Source organism: Peromyscus maniculatus, chromosome 1, assembly GCF_049852395.1.
Source record: "Peromyscus maniculatus bairdii isolate BWxNUB_F1_BW_parent chromosome 1, HU_Pman_BW_mat_3.1, whole genome shotgun sequence".
NCBI lineage: Eukaryota > Metazoa > Chordata > Mammalia > Rodentia > Cricetidae > Peromyscus > Peromyscus maniculatus.
In genome coordinates this window covers 35,307,706-35,322,500 of record NC_134852.1, presented here as the reverse complement: position 1 = coordinate 35,322,500, position 14,795 = coordinate 35,307,706, and the positions used below count along the sequence as shown (strand labels likewise).

At 48.7% G+C, this 14,795-nt stretch overlaps 1 protein-coding gene across 1 annotated transcript in view; it reads left to right on the top strand.

The window, feature by feature from the left end:
- The window catches only part of LOC143266920 (spectrin beta chain, non-erythrocytic 4-like), a 46,588-nt gene that overhangs the window by 9,419 nt on the left and 22,374 nt on the right, over positions 1-14,795 (top strand). Inside the window, exons 3-5 of the mRNA XM_076542962.1 lie at positions 6,766-6,917; positions 7,925-8,098; positions 12,807-12,898. Of these exons, the coding sequence (XP_076399077.1) occupies positions 6,766-6,917; positions 7,925-8,098; positions 12,807-12,898 (418 nt within the window). The remainder of the gene's footprint in view (positions 1-6,765; positions 6,918-7,924; positions 8,099-12,806; positions 12,899-14,795) is intronic.

Genomic DNA, 14,795 nt, shown 5'->3' with positions numbered 1-14,795 from the left:
CATTAAACCTGGAGCTCGTCAATTTGGGTAGACTGGCTGGCCAGCAAGCCCTGCGGATCTGACTCATGCTACATCCTCAGTGCTGGGATTACAAGTGCACACTGAAGGGCCTAGCTTTTTAATATATGTTCCGATGCATCAAATTCAGGTCCTCATTTGTGTGTGGCAGATACTTTCTGACTGAGCTACCCCGCCCCCCCCCTTCCCCCTCAACACTTTAACATAGATTTCAAGCATGGAGGTGTAAGACCAAGAGAGATGCTAGAGAAGGACTAAGATATCCCAAGCACGGGTATGGGAGCAGAGAGTCGTCCGACTGTTAATGTCTTATTAAAGAAAACTTTGGATGGGATCTGGTAGTCTAGGCCTAGAATCCCATCTGTTGGGAGGCAGAGGCAGGAGGATCAGAAATTCAAGGTCATCCTTAGCTACATAGCAAGTTCAGGGCAGTCCTGGGCTACAGGAGACCCCGTGTTAAATATAGGACTGACAAATGTCTCAGTGGTTAAGAGCATTTTATGCTTTTGTAGAGGACCAGTGTTTAATCCCCATCACCCCAGTGGTTTACAGTCTTCCGCAGTTTCAGGTCCAGGGAAGCTGGTACCCTCTTTTGGCCTCTTCAGGCATCAGACATTCGTGCAGTGCACTTACAGTCGTGAAGGTAAAACATTCATACAAGTAAAATAAAAAGAAATAAATATAAAAAGGAAGAGGAAAACAAAACAAAACAAAACAGGCTCAATGTGGTGGCACACACTTTTCATCACAGCAATATGGAGGCAGAAGCAGGTACATCTCTGTGAGTTCAGGACCAGCCAGGTCTACATGGTAAAACTCTCTTTCAAACAAACAAACAAACAAACAAACAAACAAACAAACTCAAACCCAAACAACAACAACAAAAACCAAAACAGAAATAAATATTTTGACTAGGGTGTGGTAATAAAGGCCTGGAATCCTAGCACTCCTGAAGTTAAGCAAGGAGGATAGAAAGTTCAAAGCTTGCCTGGGCAGCAAAATTAGTTCAAAAACAACTAACACAACTTATTATGACTGTTTGAAAATAAAACGTAAAAAGAAGGCTGGGAGTGTCTCTCAGGGGTAGAGTTCTGCCTAGAATCCCCCAGTGAGGGGCTGGAGTGTGGCTCAGTAGCAGAGCACTTACCTAGAATCCCCCAGTGAGGGGCTGGGAGTATGGCTCAGTGGTAGTCTTATTGAATCTATTCATGAACCCATAAATGTATGGTTGCTGAGTTTAAATGCCATTGAGGATAAGCATAGAAGGGAGAGCCTTTTTAATAAATGGATCTGAATCAATTGAATATCCATATGGGAGAACAATGACTTTGACCCACATACCCCACAATAATAAATTTGTTTTACAATCCGAATGTGAAAAAAAAAATGTCTCCCTGACATTGGAGTAATCAAAGATTTTGAGTTGACAATTCTAGGTACTGAACCTAGGACCTTGCCTCTTCTAAGAATGTGCCTTACCACTGGGATCAGCCTCTCACAGGGATATTCTAGGTAGGAGCTCTACCACTGAGCCACACCCCAGCCCCTCACTGGGGGATTCTAGGTAGAGGCTCTACCACTGAGCCACACCCCAGCCTCTCACAAGGGGATTCTAGGCAGGGGCTCTACCACTGAACCACACCCCCAGCCCCTCACTGGGGGATTCTAGGCCAGTGCTCTACCATTTACATATATACATCTCTCCCAGCCTGGGCATCTCCAGTTTTGATCCCTGCTACATATTAACAGATTGTGACCAGAAATTCCCAAATCCACAACATTGTCCCTTAAGAAGTCACCATCCATGTGATCTAGGATAGACTTCAATGAATCTTCTTTGAATAGTATCAAAATAAAATTACAAAAAAAAACAAAACACAAAAAAGAATTTATCAGGATCTTGTTCCTTCAACCTTAAATTCCTACAATTCCAGGATTCTCTAGAATCTATTAAAAAAAAAAACCCTTAAGTCTATTCCAAATTCCTCTTTACGTATGGGAGGCTCACACCTATAATCCCAGAACTTGAGGGCCACAGGGAGGAAGATTGTCACAAACTCTAGGACAACCTAGTCTACATATATCAGGCCAGGTAGAGCTACATCAAGGCCCTTTCTCAAAAGAGGGCAGAGGCCCAGAGAGGGGAGATAACCTTGAGAGGTCACAAGCTTCCTGTTAGTCTCAAGCCTGAATCTGTTTGTCAGTGTGGGCACCACTTGGGGTTGTACTGAGTTGCACTTGCTTCACTCTATGCCACATCCACTCTTTGGCATGCATATTAGCTGTTGGAAGCTCAACAGCAAATACATAATTTTATTGTCATCACATCCACAGGTGGGATTGATGATCAGGGGTTCACACAGGCCCCCATGCTGTCCCAACACAATGAACCCACATTTAAATAAACATGATGTTGCATTTGGGATTACCATTAACATACACACACTTGATTTTAAATGAGAGTTCAGCATTCAAGATGCAATTTGAAATACTAACCAAAGTGTGTATTACTGCTACCAAAGTGTAAAGTGCTAGCTTTAATAGTGAGTGGGACAAAAATTGCACTTTTGGCTAGGGATGTAGCTCAGTGGTAGAGCACCTGCCTAGAACCTCCCAGTGAGGGGCTGGGGGTGTGGCTCAGTGGTAGAGCCCCTGCCTAGAATCCCCCAGTGAGGGGCTGGGGGTGTGGCTCAGTGGTAGAGCCCCTGCCTAGAATCCCCCAGTGAGGGGCTGGGGTGTGACTCAGTGGTAGAGCCCCTGCCTAGAATCCCCCAGTGAGGGGCTGGGGTGTGGCTTAGTGGTAGAGCCCCTGCCTAGAATCCCCCAGTGAGGGCCTGGGGGTGTGGCTCAGTGGTAGAGCCCCTGCCTAGAATCCCCCAGTGAAGGGCTGGGGGTGTGGCTCAGTGGTAGAGCCCCTGCCTAGAATCCCCCAGTGAGGAGCTGGGGTGTGGCTCAGTGGTAGAGCACTTTCTTAGCAGGCTAGAGGCCTTAAATTCAATCTCCAGTGGTACTAAAAGAAAAAGAAAATGTATTTTGGGATAAAATTATTGGCCAGTTTCATGTGCTGGGAAAAAAATAGGCTAGAAATACATTTCATTATTTTTGAACCAGCAGAAAACTTTAATTGTGACTAATATTATTTGGGGATGTAACTGTATATTCTAAGCTGCTGTAACAAATAGAGCCAACTGCACATGATAGAAAGGGTTCTGGCTGGGCAGTGGTGGCTCACGCCTTTAATCCCAGCACTCGGGAGGCAGAGGCAGGTGGATCTTTGTGAGTTCGTGGCCAGCTTGGGCTACAGAGTGAGTTCCAGGAAAGGCGAAAAGCTACGCAGAGAAACCCTGTCTCAAAAAACCAAAAAAAAAAAAAAAAAAAAATCAAAACCAAAAACAAAACAAAACAAAACAAAAAAAAAAAGAAAAAAGGGTTCCGAAGCTGGTTTCCTTCTGAATAGTCCAGAAGTAAGCAACCTGTGCCAGGGAGCCTCCAACAAAGGATTCCCTATTGTGTGCTCTGTGGCCTGTGGCTTTCTAGCTTGTAAGATTTGGGGAAGCAATATGAGAGCGAGGATGCAGTTTTTTCTTTATTTTTAGTCATGAAACACAGACTCACTGGAAGTTAAAAAGCTGGAACACACAGAAAGTGCATTTATAATGAGTGGAGGGCACTTGGGAGGTGAGGCAAGAAGACGGCATGAATTGAAGGGCAGCCTGGGCCTCAGTGAGACCCTATCTCAGAAAACCACATACGGGGCTGGAGAAGGGGCTGCTCTTGCAGAGGACCTGGGTTCGATTCCCAGCAGCCACATGACATCTCACAACTGTCTGTAACTCCAGATCCATGGGATCCCACTCCTGTTTTTGGTCTCTGCAAGCACCAGGCATGCTCATGCTACACATACATAGGCAAAGCAACCATATGCATAAAATTTAAAAAATAATTTAAAAATTAAATATGCAAATACCCGGTATAGTTACTGTATTAACCAGGAACTCTACACCTAATCATATCATGTTCTCACCTGATTTGAGGCTTCACTTTCTCTGTGACCACGATCCAGACCAGGTTGGTCTCTAACTCAGAGATCTGGTGCCTTTGTCTCCTGAGTGCTGGGATTAAAGGTGTGCTCCAAGATGCCTGGTCACCATTTTTTTTTTTTTTTGAGTGGTGGGGTGAGGTTGAGACATAGTCTTACACAGTCATGTCTGGCCTTGAGCTTCTGATCCTTCTTCCTCTGTGCCCCATATTCTGGGATTACAGGTACAAGTCATTAAGCCAGCCTGTAAATTCAAACTTTAAAACTTTTTAGTTTTAACCAGGCATGGTGGTTTGTAGCAGGTCTTTCTTCCTTCCTTCCTTCCTTCCTTCCTTCCTTCCTTCCTTCCTTTCTTTCTTTCTGTTTGTTTTGTTTTTTGTTTTTGTTTTTGTTTTTGTTTTGAGACAGGGTTTCTCTGTGTAGCTTTGGAGCCTGTCCTGGATCTCTCTCTGTAGCCCAGGCTGGCCTCGAACTCACAGACATCCGCCTGTCTCTGTCTCCTGAGTGCTGGGATTAAAGGCGTGCACCACTGCCCGGCTGCAGGTCTTTCTTTGTAACACCAGCTCCTGAATTATGACAGGGAGACTTTTTATTATTTATGAAAGCTTGGCCTTAGCTTAGGCTTGTTCCCAACTAGGGTGTATAGCTTAAATTAACCCATTTAATCTACATTCTGCCACGTGGCTCATTCATTACCTCTCTTCAGTACCATATGTCCAACTTCCTTTGCATCTGGCTGGTGAATCACTCCCCTCAGATTCTTTCCCAGAGTTCCTATCTCTGCCCAGAAGTCCCGCCTATCCTTTTCTGCCTAGCTATTGGCCATTCAGCTCTCTAGTAAACAAATTAGAAGGTGCCTTAGGCAGGTGAAGTAAAACAGAGACACATCTTTACGCAGTATACAAAAATATTATCCCAACAGTGGTCCATGCTGGAGATCCTGGTCTAGAGAGACTGAGGCAGGAGGATGGTGAGTTCAAGGCCAACCCGTGCTATAAAATAAAATCCTATGTCAATAAATGAATAAATAAGTAAAAATAAAGTATCTGAGGTATAGCTCACATTACAAGATGGTATATAAAGGGAAACAAAAATCATCCAAGCGTAGTGTTCATGCTTGTCATCCCTGAATTTGGGAGGATTGAGAGTTTAAGGCCAGCCTTAAAGCATGTTCAAAGCTAGCCTGGAGTGCATGAGGAAAAAAAGCAGGAAGGAAGGAAAGAAAGACAGGAAGAAAGGAAGGAAGGAAGGAAGGAAGGAAGGAAGGAAGGAAGGAAGGGAGAAGGGAGGGAGGGAGGGAGGGAGGAAGGAAGGAAGGGAGGGAGGGAGGGAGGGAGGGAGGGAGGGAGGGGGGAAGGAAGGGGGCCGGAGAGATGGCTCAGTGGAGTGGCCAGGGTATCTGGTATAAGCCGGATTCAATCCCTGGGATTCAAATCCCATTTGGTAGAGGGAAAGAATTAACCTCACAGATTGTCTTCTGACCTCTCCAAATGCAGACTGTGGCACATGCATGTTCTGGCACTCGTGTTCCCTCACTCCTCCCCGAAAAAGAAGAAAGAAGGGATGGAGGGATGGCGGGACAAGGAGAGGGGTGGAGAAATGCTTATCGGGTAAGGGTAACGGTGCTTGCTACCAAGCCAGATGATCTGATTTTGATCCCCAGACCCGCATGATGAAAGGAGAGAACTGACAACCACAAGTTGTGTGAACACACATAAACACACACACACACACACACACACACACACACACACACACACACACACACACACACATACACCCCACACGTGGCAAGATCCTTAAAGGTTTCCCTTTTCTGAAGTAAAGCAGAGAATGGACACCCCCGCTAACCGCTCGCCGATATTCTCACTCTGATGGAGCGGTGGCTTTGGGCATCCCTGTCTTCAGGGGTTGCACAGTCTCCCCTGTGCCTCCTCTTCTCCACCTCTCACAGCTGTCAGATGCCACTGTATTCCTTCTTCGTGTTGGCCAGGCAAGCACTCTACCCCTGAGCTAAGTCTTCAGCCGCTGCCATCTTGTTTTTTCCCCAATTATCTTCCCAGTGCATCTCCCTTTCCTGGCTCTTACAGTTTCTGCCTTGGTCTGGCCTCATCCTCGCTCTCCAGGGTCTCTTCCCCAATCTTGTAGAGCCTCTGACTGTCCTCTTGCCCTTTCTGATGAACCCTCCATATAGTGGCCAGTGAAAGCCCTCGTGTGCAGCTCTCTTCTTTTGGGGTGGGGGTTGAGACAGGGTTTCTCAGTGTAGCTTTGGCTGTCCTGGAACTTGCTTTGTAGACCAGGCTGGCCTCGAACTTACAGAGATCCGCCTGGCTCTGCCTCCCGCCAGGCACAGCTCTCTTCTTGACCCTCTTCCTTAACCCCAGCCTGGCTCTCCAGTGTCCATGTGTGTCCCGGCTTCATTTCCTACTCGGAGTTCTGTGCCAATCAAATATAGGATGGATGGATGGATGGAGTCAGGTAGGACAGCGAGCCAGGAAGGTATCCCGTGAGGATGGTATCTCAGGAAAGATGTAAAGAGCGGGTGTGTTCTCACCAGCCACGCAGCAGCAGGTAGTGGAGGCATCCAGGCTGGAGGAGGTGCCTGGACCCAGTCTTGGGCCAGCAAAAGATTGGAGGGCGGTGGAGGGACTAGAAGTAGATGAGGGACTCCGGGGAAGGAGGCTGGGCTCAGTATTTGTTTCTTTCAGATGAGCGAGAGGCTGTGCAGAAGAAAACCTTCACCAAGTGGGTGAATTCGCACCTCGCCCGCGTGGGTTGCCACATCGGGGACCTCTATGCAGACCTTCGGGATGGCTTTGTGCTCACCCGGCTCCTGGAAGTGCTGTCCGGGGAGCAGCTGGTGAGGGGGGGGGGGCTTGAGGGCGGGGGGAATAAGGGCTGGGTTCTAATAGGGCCCTGGCTAAGGTACAGTTAGCACTAAAGGGCCGGGTGGCCAAGGGGTCCCCTTATTCAGATTGGTAAGGGCGGGCGCAGTTGAAGAGGCAGGCTGTTTTAGAGTGGGTAGAGCCCCATGGAGAGGCGGGGCTTTTTGGAGGCGGTGGGACTCATGGGGGTGGGGGGGAGCGGGTTCTGTTGGAGAGGTAGAGCCTGGCTGGAGAGGTAGGGCTCCAGGGAGGGGTGGAGTAGGCTGAGAAGCGAAGAGCTTAGAAGGGACAGCTGGGTTAGGAGGTACCAAGGGGCGCGCCTGTAAAGAAGGAAAAACTTGGAAGGCTGCATCAGTTGATGGAGTGAGGCAGGAGATTGCAGTTATGGGGCAGTCTGGGTTGGTGGGGTGAGGCCAAGGGTGTCTGGGGACAAAGGCAGTATTGTATGAATGGCCTGGGGCTGTGTTTTGGGGTCTGATGGAGCCCATCTCAAACAGTGTGGCTATGATGGGGCAGCGAGTACAGCGAAGGTCTAGAGCCCAGAACTCTCAGGGAGCTGTGAGGGGCGCAGCTATGTAGGAACAAAGCCCAGTGGCAGGAACTGAGCTACCGACAAGAAAGAGGAAGGGTCCTATCGGAGGGCACCAAAGGAAGGAGCAGGGCTTCTGGATGAGGGGTGTAGCCAGGTAAATCGCGAAGGGATGTTCATTTGAAAGAACAAGAGCGAAAACAACAAAACAAACAACAAACCGTCCAACCAAGGGCTTGTGGAGGTAGGGGGAATGTGAGACTGCATCTTATCCTATATCCCGGGCTAGCCTGGAACTGTGTAGCCCAGGCTAGCCTTGCACCCTCCCTGATCGAATGACTCTTGAGTCCCGGAAGAGATTGAAGGGGCGTGGCCCTGGCTATGAGCGAGGCAGAGCCCAGGGCTCCTCGCACTTGGCCAGGTCTCCATCACTCAATGCCCCCGCTGCCCTAGCCGAGGCCCACTCGCGGCCGCATGCGGATTCACTCGCTGGAGAACGTGGACAAGGCCCTGCAGTTCCTGAAAGAGCAGCGTGTGCACCTGGAGAACGTGGGGTCGCATGACATCGTGGACGGGAACCACCGGCTGACGCTGGGGCTGGTCTGGACCATCATCCTACGCTTCCAGGTGACCTCCCATGACTCCCCGCTCCCCCCGCACAGCCCGCTGCCCACCAGAGAGCCTTAGGAGGGCACCCCATCTACTCACAACTTCCTCCCCAAAAATTTCCTCCCATCTTCCAGGAACTCAGTAAACAGGTGGTGGAAGTGAAAAAGATAAACAATAATTGTGATCTCCCTTATTGCTGTAACTGTATCTACACTGTTTACACTATCACACTCTATCCTAAACGTTGACATTGAATACACACAGAACCCTTAAATTAGGTCACATTAATTAGCTCACTTTACCAATGAGGAAACTGGTGGTTTTTTAAAAAAATAATTTATTTAACTTTATTTTATGTGCATTGGTGTGGGAGTGTCAGATTCTCTAGAACTGGAGTTACAGACAGTTGTGAGCTGCCATGTGGGTGCTGGGAATTGAACCCGGGTCCTCTGGAAGAGCAGCCAGTGCTCTTAACCTCTGAGCCGTTTCTCCAGCCCTGGTGAGTTTTTAAAATTACATTTTAGGTGCAAGTATGTCCTCCAGAGCATTAATGTGGAGGTCAAGGGACACCTTTCAGGACTCAGTTCTGTCCTCACACCATATGGGTCTTGAGGATGGAACTCTTGGGCCGTCAGGTGCCTTTACCTGATGGCTATCTCAGCAGCCAAATTATTATTATTATTATTTGGAGTTTTGAGACAGGCTCCCACTTTGTAGCTGAGGCTGGCCTCAGACTCTTGGTGATCCTTGTGACTGCTGCCTCCTGAGAGCTGGGGTTCCAGGCATTCATCTCTACACCCAGCACGATGTTTTTAATATTCTGAGTTACATGGAGCTGCAGCTCCAATCAGGCAATCTTGCTACGGAAATGAACAGACAAACTCGGCTTTTATGGAGCTCACACTGTGATAAGGAAGACAGACAATACACAAATGTATAGATACACCAGGCATGTAGGGAGAAAGGAATATCTCTAGGTAGAGGAAATTACTCCCATTCCGCCCAAGATGACCCGCTTACGGGTCCTAGGTGGGGGAGGGGCAGGGCTGAAGAGGAGAATTTTTTTTTAAGGCTTTATTGAAACAAAGCTATGTAGGAAAGAAGATGATTTTAAAGCAGTTAAGGGATATAAAATATCATGTTAGTGTTGCTGACATCTTAGACATAGTGATCAGAAAATGGATGAAATGCTGATGGCTGAGTTACCTACAAAAATGGAGGGTGTGCTGGGCATAGGCACACTCAGTGGTAAAGCGCCCGCCTAGCAGGCGTGGGGCCTTGACCTCAACCCCAGGAGAGAGGGAGGCAGAAGATGCAAAGACATTGAGGTGGGACTAGCTTTGTCTGCTGGAAGTATCAAAGAACACTGGAGTTAGTGACCAGGAGGCAGGAGGAGGGAGGTGGAGATGATCTCAGAGGAGTTAGCAGGGCTGAGAGACCTGACGTTAGCGTCTAGGTTTTTTTTTTTTTTTTTTTTTTTTTGGTTTTTCGAGACAGGGTTTCTCTGTGTAGCTTTGCGCCTTTCCTGGGACTCACTTGGTAGGCGTCTAGGTTTTATTTTGTCTCAGATGGTGACAGACTACAGATTTTTGTTTAAGGCAGGGTCACTTGTAGTGTAAGTTGACCTTCAACCCTTTAGGTAGCAGAGGGTGATCTTGAACTCCTGATTGCCCCCACCCCCCAGTACTGAGATTACAGGTGTGTACTACCACGGCCAGTTTAGAGATTTTTTTTTTTTTTTTAAAGTTTATTGGTGTTTTGCCTTGGGTGTTAGGTCCCCTGGAACTGGAATCACAGACAGTTGTGAGCTGCTATGTGGGTGCTGGGAATTGAACCTGAGTTCTCTGGAAGAGCAGTCAGTGATCTCAACCACTGAACCACCTCTCCAGCCCCTGAGATTTTGTTTTTTAATCAAGGGAAAATATACAATCAAATCTAGAAAGATCCTTCTGGAGTGGAAGCAGGAGGGCTGGAAGTACAGCTCATTGATAGGGCACTTACCCAGAGTGCACCGATTCCATCTCCAGTGTCCTGCAAGAGGGTGACAGCCAGATCAGGACCAGGGTGGGATATGGGAAAAGAAGGCAGATAAGAAAGACCCTGGGGAGGTGGGTGTTGAAGCGAGGGGGAGGGGCTGGAGATGAGGAAATGCAGAGCTGTGGTCTGAGGGTGGGGGAGGGAGGGACGGTGGGCTGCCCTGGGTAGGGCCAAGAGGAAGTCTTAGCTCTGGAGGCAGTTTGATCTAGTTTAGTTACAGGTCTAGGAGGTGAATTGGGGGACACACCTAGGAGGCCACTGAGTCTGGGAACTCTGAGAACAGGCTGGGACCAGAGACAAGCGTGCATGTCATCACCAAATAGGTAAATGAGGCTGTGCGCGGGCATCACAGCTGGGCCCTGAGGCAGTGCGGATGCTTCCTTGGAAGAGTCTTGCTTCTCTGCCTTGGAATCCACATGCCAAAGCCAGCTCTTCTTTAAAACATATTTATTGTATTTACTAACATTCATTTTAGATTCACTCGTTTTATTTTATGTATATGAATACTTTGCCTGTATGCATCTACATTTGCACCACATACATGCCTGGTGACTTCGGAGGCAAGAGGAGGGCATTGAATCTCCTAGAACTCAAATGGCAGGTGGTTGTGACTTGGGTGCTGGGAATCGAATCCAGGACCTCTGAGAGAGCAACAAGTGCTCTTAACCGCTGATCCATCTCTCCACCCCTGTTATATTTATTCTTAAAATTATGTGTCTCTGTGTGGGTATGTGCATGTAAATGCAGGTGCCCTCAGAGACTAGAGGTGCTGGTTTCCCACAGAGCTGGAGTTACAGGCAGCTGTGAGCCGCTTGGAAGGTGTGATGTGACATGAACTTGGGTCCACAGTAAGAGCAGTCTGCACTCTTAACTGCTAAGGCATCCTTCCTGCCTCCCTCAGCCAGTTCTTGAGCACAGGACCCAGTCCTCAAATATCCCCCGGAGAATTTAACATCTATTATAGATTCTAAGCCATTAAAAACTTTATTCCAGGGGTGCGAAGACAGAAGGATCTCTGGGGCTTGCTAATCACATAGTTTATTCAAATCGATGGATTCCAGGTTCAGTGACAGACCATGTCTGGAAAAAGAAATTGGAACTTGACAGAGGGAAGCTCATGACAAAGACCTACCACACAGTCACACTTGAACACACACAGACATACACAAAATTTTGTTTAGTTATTTCTCCCTTGGAGTCCCTTCCATTCTCAGGAGTTTTTGTTTGTTTGTTTTTTATTTTTGCTTTTTTTTAACCCCCCCTCACTTTTCCATGATAACTCTGTTTGCTCTGCTAAAAAAAATATAGTTGGGTGAGGCAGTACACACTTTTAATCCCAGCACATACCACATATAGTTCCCAGCTCACAGCCACCTGTAACTTCAGCTCTAGGGGATCTTCTGCCCTCTTCTGGTCTCTCCAGACATTGCACTCACATGCATGTATATACACAAACACAGATGCACACACATATACATTTAAAGGGAATAGTTTTTTACTTGATTTTTGTTTTTGACAAGGTCTCATTCTGTAACCCAGGTTGGCCTGAAACTTGTGATCCTTCTGCCTCAGCCTTCCAAGTGCTAAGATTACAGAAGGAGATGTTTGTATCAACACCTGATGAAGAATGGAGTCTATTCAGGATTTGAGAGGAGGATGATCCAAGCATAGGGAACAGACAGTGCAAAGGCTCTGAGGCAAAAATTTATAGCTAATTTGGCAAAAAGGTCATCGATGTCTGTGTCAGAGTGAGCTGATGAGAGCAGAGTCAGAGACTTCATGAAAGGAAGGTTGGAGGAATTTTGCTTTTACCTTAAGTGAAACTGAGGCATAGTACTGCAACCCTGTGGCACAGGCCTTTAATCTCAGCTACTCAGGAGGCTGAGGCAGGAGGATCATAAATTCAAGGTCTGCATATGCTACAAAATGAGTTCAGGGTTAACCTGGGCAACTCGGATAGACACTGTCTCAAAACTGAGAATGGAAAAGAGCTTGCCTAGAATCCGCTAATAACGGGCTGGGAACATGGCTCAGTGGTAGAGCCCCTGCCTAGAAACTTCCAGTGAGGAGCTGAGGTGTGGCTCAGTGGTAGAGCCCCTACCTAGAATCCCCCAGTGAAGGGCTGGGGCTGTGGCTCAGTGGTAGAGCCCCTGCCTAGAATCCCCCAGTGAGGGGCTGGGGGTGTGGCTCAGTGGTAGAGCACCTGCCTAGAGTCCCTCAGTGAAGGGCTGGGGGTGTGGCTCAGTGGTAGAGCATCTGCCTAGAATTACCCAGGGAGGGGCTGGGGGCATTGCTTAGTGGGAGAGATCTTGCCTAGAGTTCACCAATGAGAGTTTAGGGCCGCGACTCAGTGATAGAGAGCTTGCTTAGCATATGGGAGGCATGTGATATGAGTTCCCAATGCCCCTCCTTATACCACACGGGGAGCTGACTGTGCAGGGAGACTAACATGAAGTCCACCACACTGGCCTAGTCAGGAGAGGCCAGTGGCTTGAATCAAAGAAGTTACCTATAAGCTGTTTGGAGGCTTCAGGAAAATAAGACCTAACTGACCTCTTCCTCCCCAGCTTATGGATGCACCAGTTCACTACAGAACCATCCTCACCTGAACCCTGCCAGCTTCCCCTGGCACCACCAACCTTCAAAAGCCAGAGGGGTAGGGCCTGAAATCCTGTTTGCCTGTTCACAGATCCAAGTCATCAAAATCGAGACAGAAGACAACAGAGAGACCCGCTCAGCCAAGGACGCTCTGCTTTTGTGGTGCCAGATGAAGACAGCTGGGTGAGCGCCCCCTCCTCACAGCCATGGGTGCCTGCAACCTTTGGGGTTCCTTTCAGGAAAACAGCTTAAGGATGAGTGCACATCCTTTGTAAAAATTTTTGTCCCAAACTGGTAAATTAGACACATCTCTGACCTTGGGGAACAAAAGTTCCAAAGAATTTCAAAAACCAAGTTCAAAGGCAAAGCTGGCAGAGTCCTTAGGAAGTGGCCGAGGAGCTCGGGGTCCAGCTTAGTTCAGAAATGGCTTGCGTTAGAGCCAAGACCCTGTTTGACCCCAGGACTTCCAAAAAAGAAACCCCCGCCCCCAAACAGCAATGCTGACAGAGGTAGCTGTCCCTGACTGCTCCTGTCTTTCTGCTCCCACCTCCCCCCAATCTTTCCACTCAGGATATTTAACAGGCACCTGTGTGCACCCCAACCTATGTCCAAGCTCTGGCCACCTTGCCCTGTCAGCCATCACCCCTTCCATCTAGGGCACTGCAGCCTGGGCAGTGAGATTCAAGATCCTTCCGCATGACTGAGACGGTGGGGTGGATGCAGGCTGTAGTGTGATCTCCTTAGACCCTCCAGCGTTGTGGTCTGTGAGGGCCATGGCACACACTCCAGAGCCCCCATGGAGGGCAGGGGTGGGGGAGAGGGAGGAACAGATGGGAGGGAGGTGGGCTTTGTGCACCTTATCCTTCCTGGACTGTGTCTTGTGAAGCCATCTGTTTCTCCCGTCTGTCTTTACCTCCGTCTGCTTTTCCTTGTATCTCTGTCACCCAGCCTCTGCTTCCTCCCTCTTTCCTTCCATTCTCCTGCCTTCCTGTCTCTCTCCCCTCCATTTTCTCCCTGCCGCTGTCTCTGTCTCATTCTCCCTGTCTCTTTCCCCATCACCTCTCATTTTTTCTCATTTGCTTTCTTTCATGTCTCTGACTTACCTCTTCCATATATACTATTTATCCTATCTGTCTATCCATCCATCCACCTATCCACTCACCCATCCATCTATCCATCCATCCACCTATGCACTCACCCATCCATTCATCCATCCATCCACCCACCCACCCACCCATCCATCTACCCACCCATCCATCATCCATCCATCCATCCACCCAACCACTCATCCATCCATCCATCCACCCACTCACCCATTCATCCATCCATCCACCTACCCACCTACCCACCCATCCACCCATCCATCCATCCATCCCACTCACCCATCCATCTACCCACCCACCCACTCATCCATCCATCCACCCACTCACCCATTCATCCATCCACCTACCCACCTACCCACCCATACACCCACCCACCCATCCATCCACCCATCCATCCATCCACCCACTCACCCATCCACCCATTCATCCATCCATCCATCCATCCATCCATCCATCCACCCACTCACCCATCCACCCATTCATCCATCCATCCATCCATCCATCCATCCATCCATCCATCCATCCATCCACCCACTCACCTATCGGTGAAATTATTTTGGCCACTCCACGTAGTTAAAAGGATATTTATTTAATGGCGTAACTCACATCCACCTACCCACCTACCCACCCATCCACCCACTCACCCATTCATCCATCCATCCACCTACCCACCCACTCACGCATCCATCCATCCATCCACCCACCCACCCACCCACCCATCCACCCATCCACCTACCCACCCACTCAACCATCCGTCCATCCATCCATCCATCCATCCATCCATCCATCCATCCATCCATTCATCCACCAACCCATCTATCCACCTATCCACCCATCCATCCACCTACCCACCCACTCACCCATCCATCCATCCACCCACCCACCCACCCACCCACCCACCCATCCACCCATCCACCTACCCACCCACTCAACCATCCGTCCATCCATCCATCCATCCATCCATCCATCCATCCATC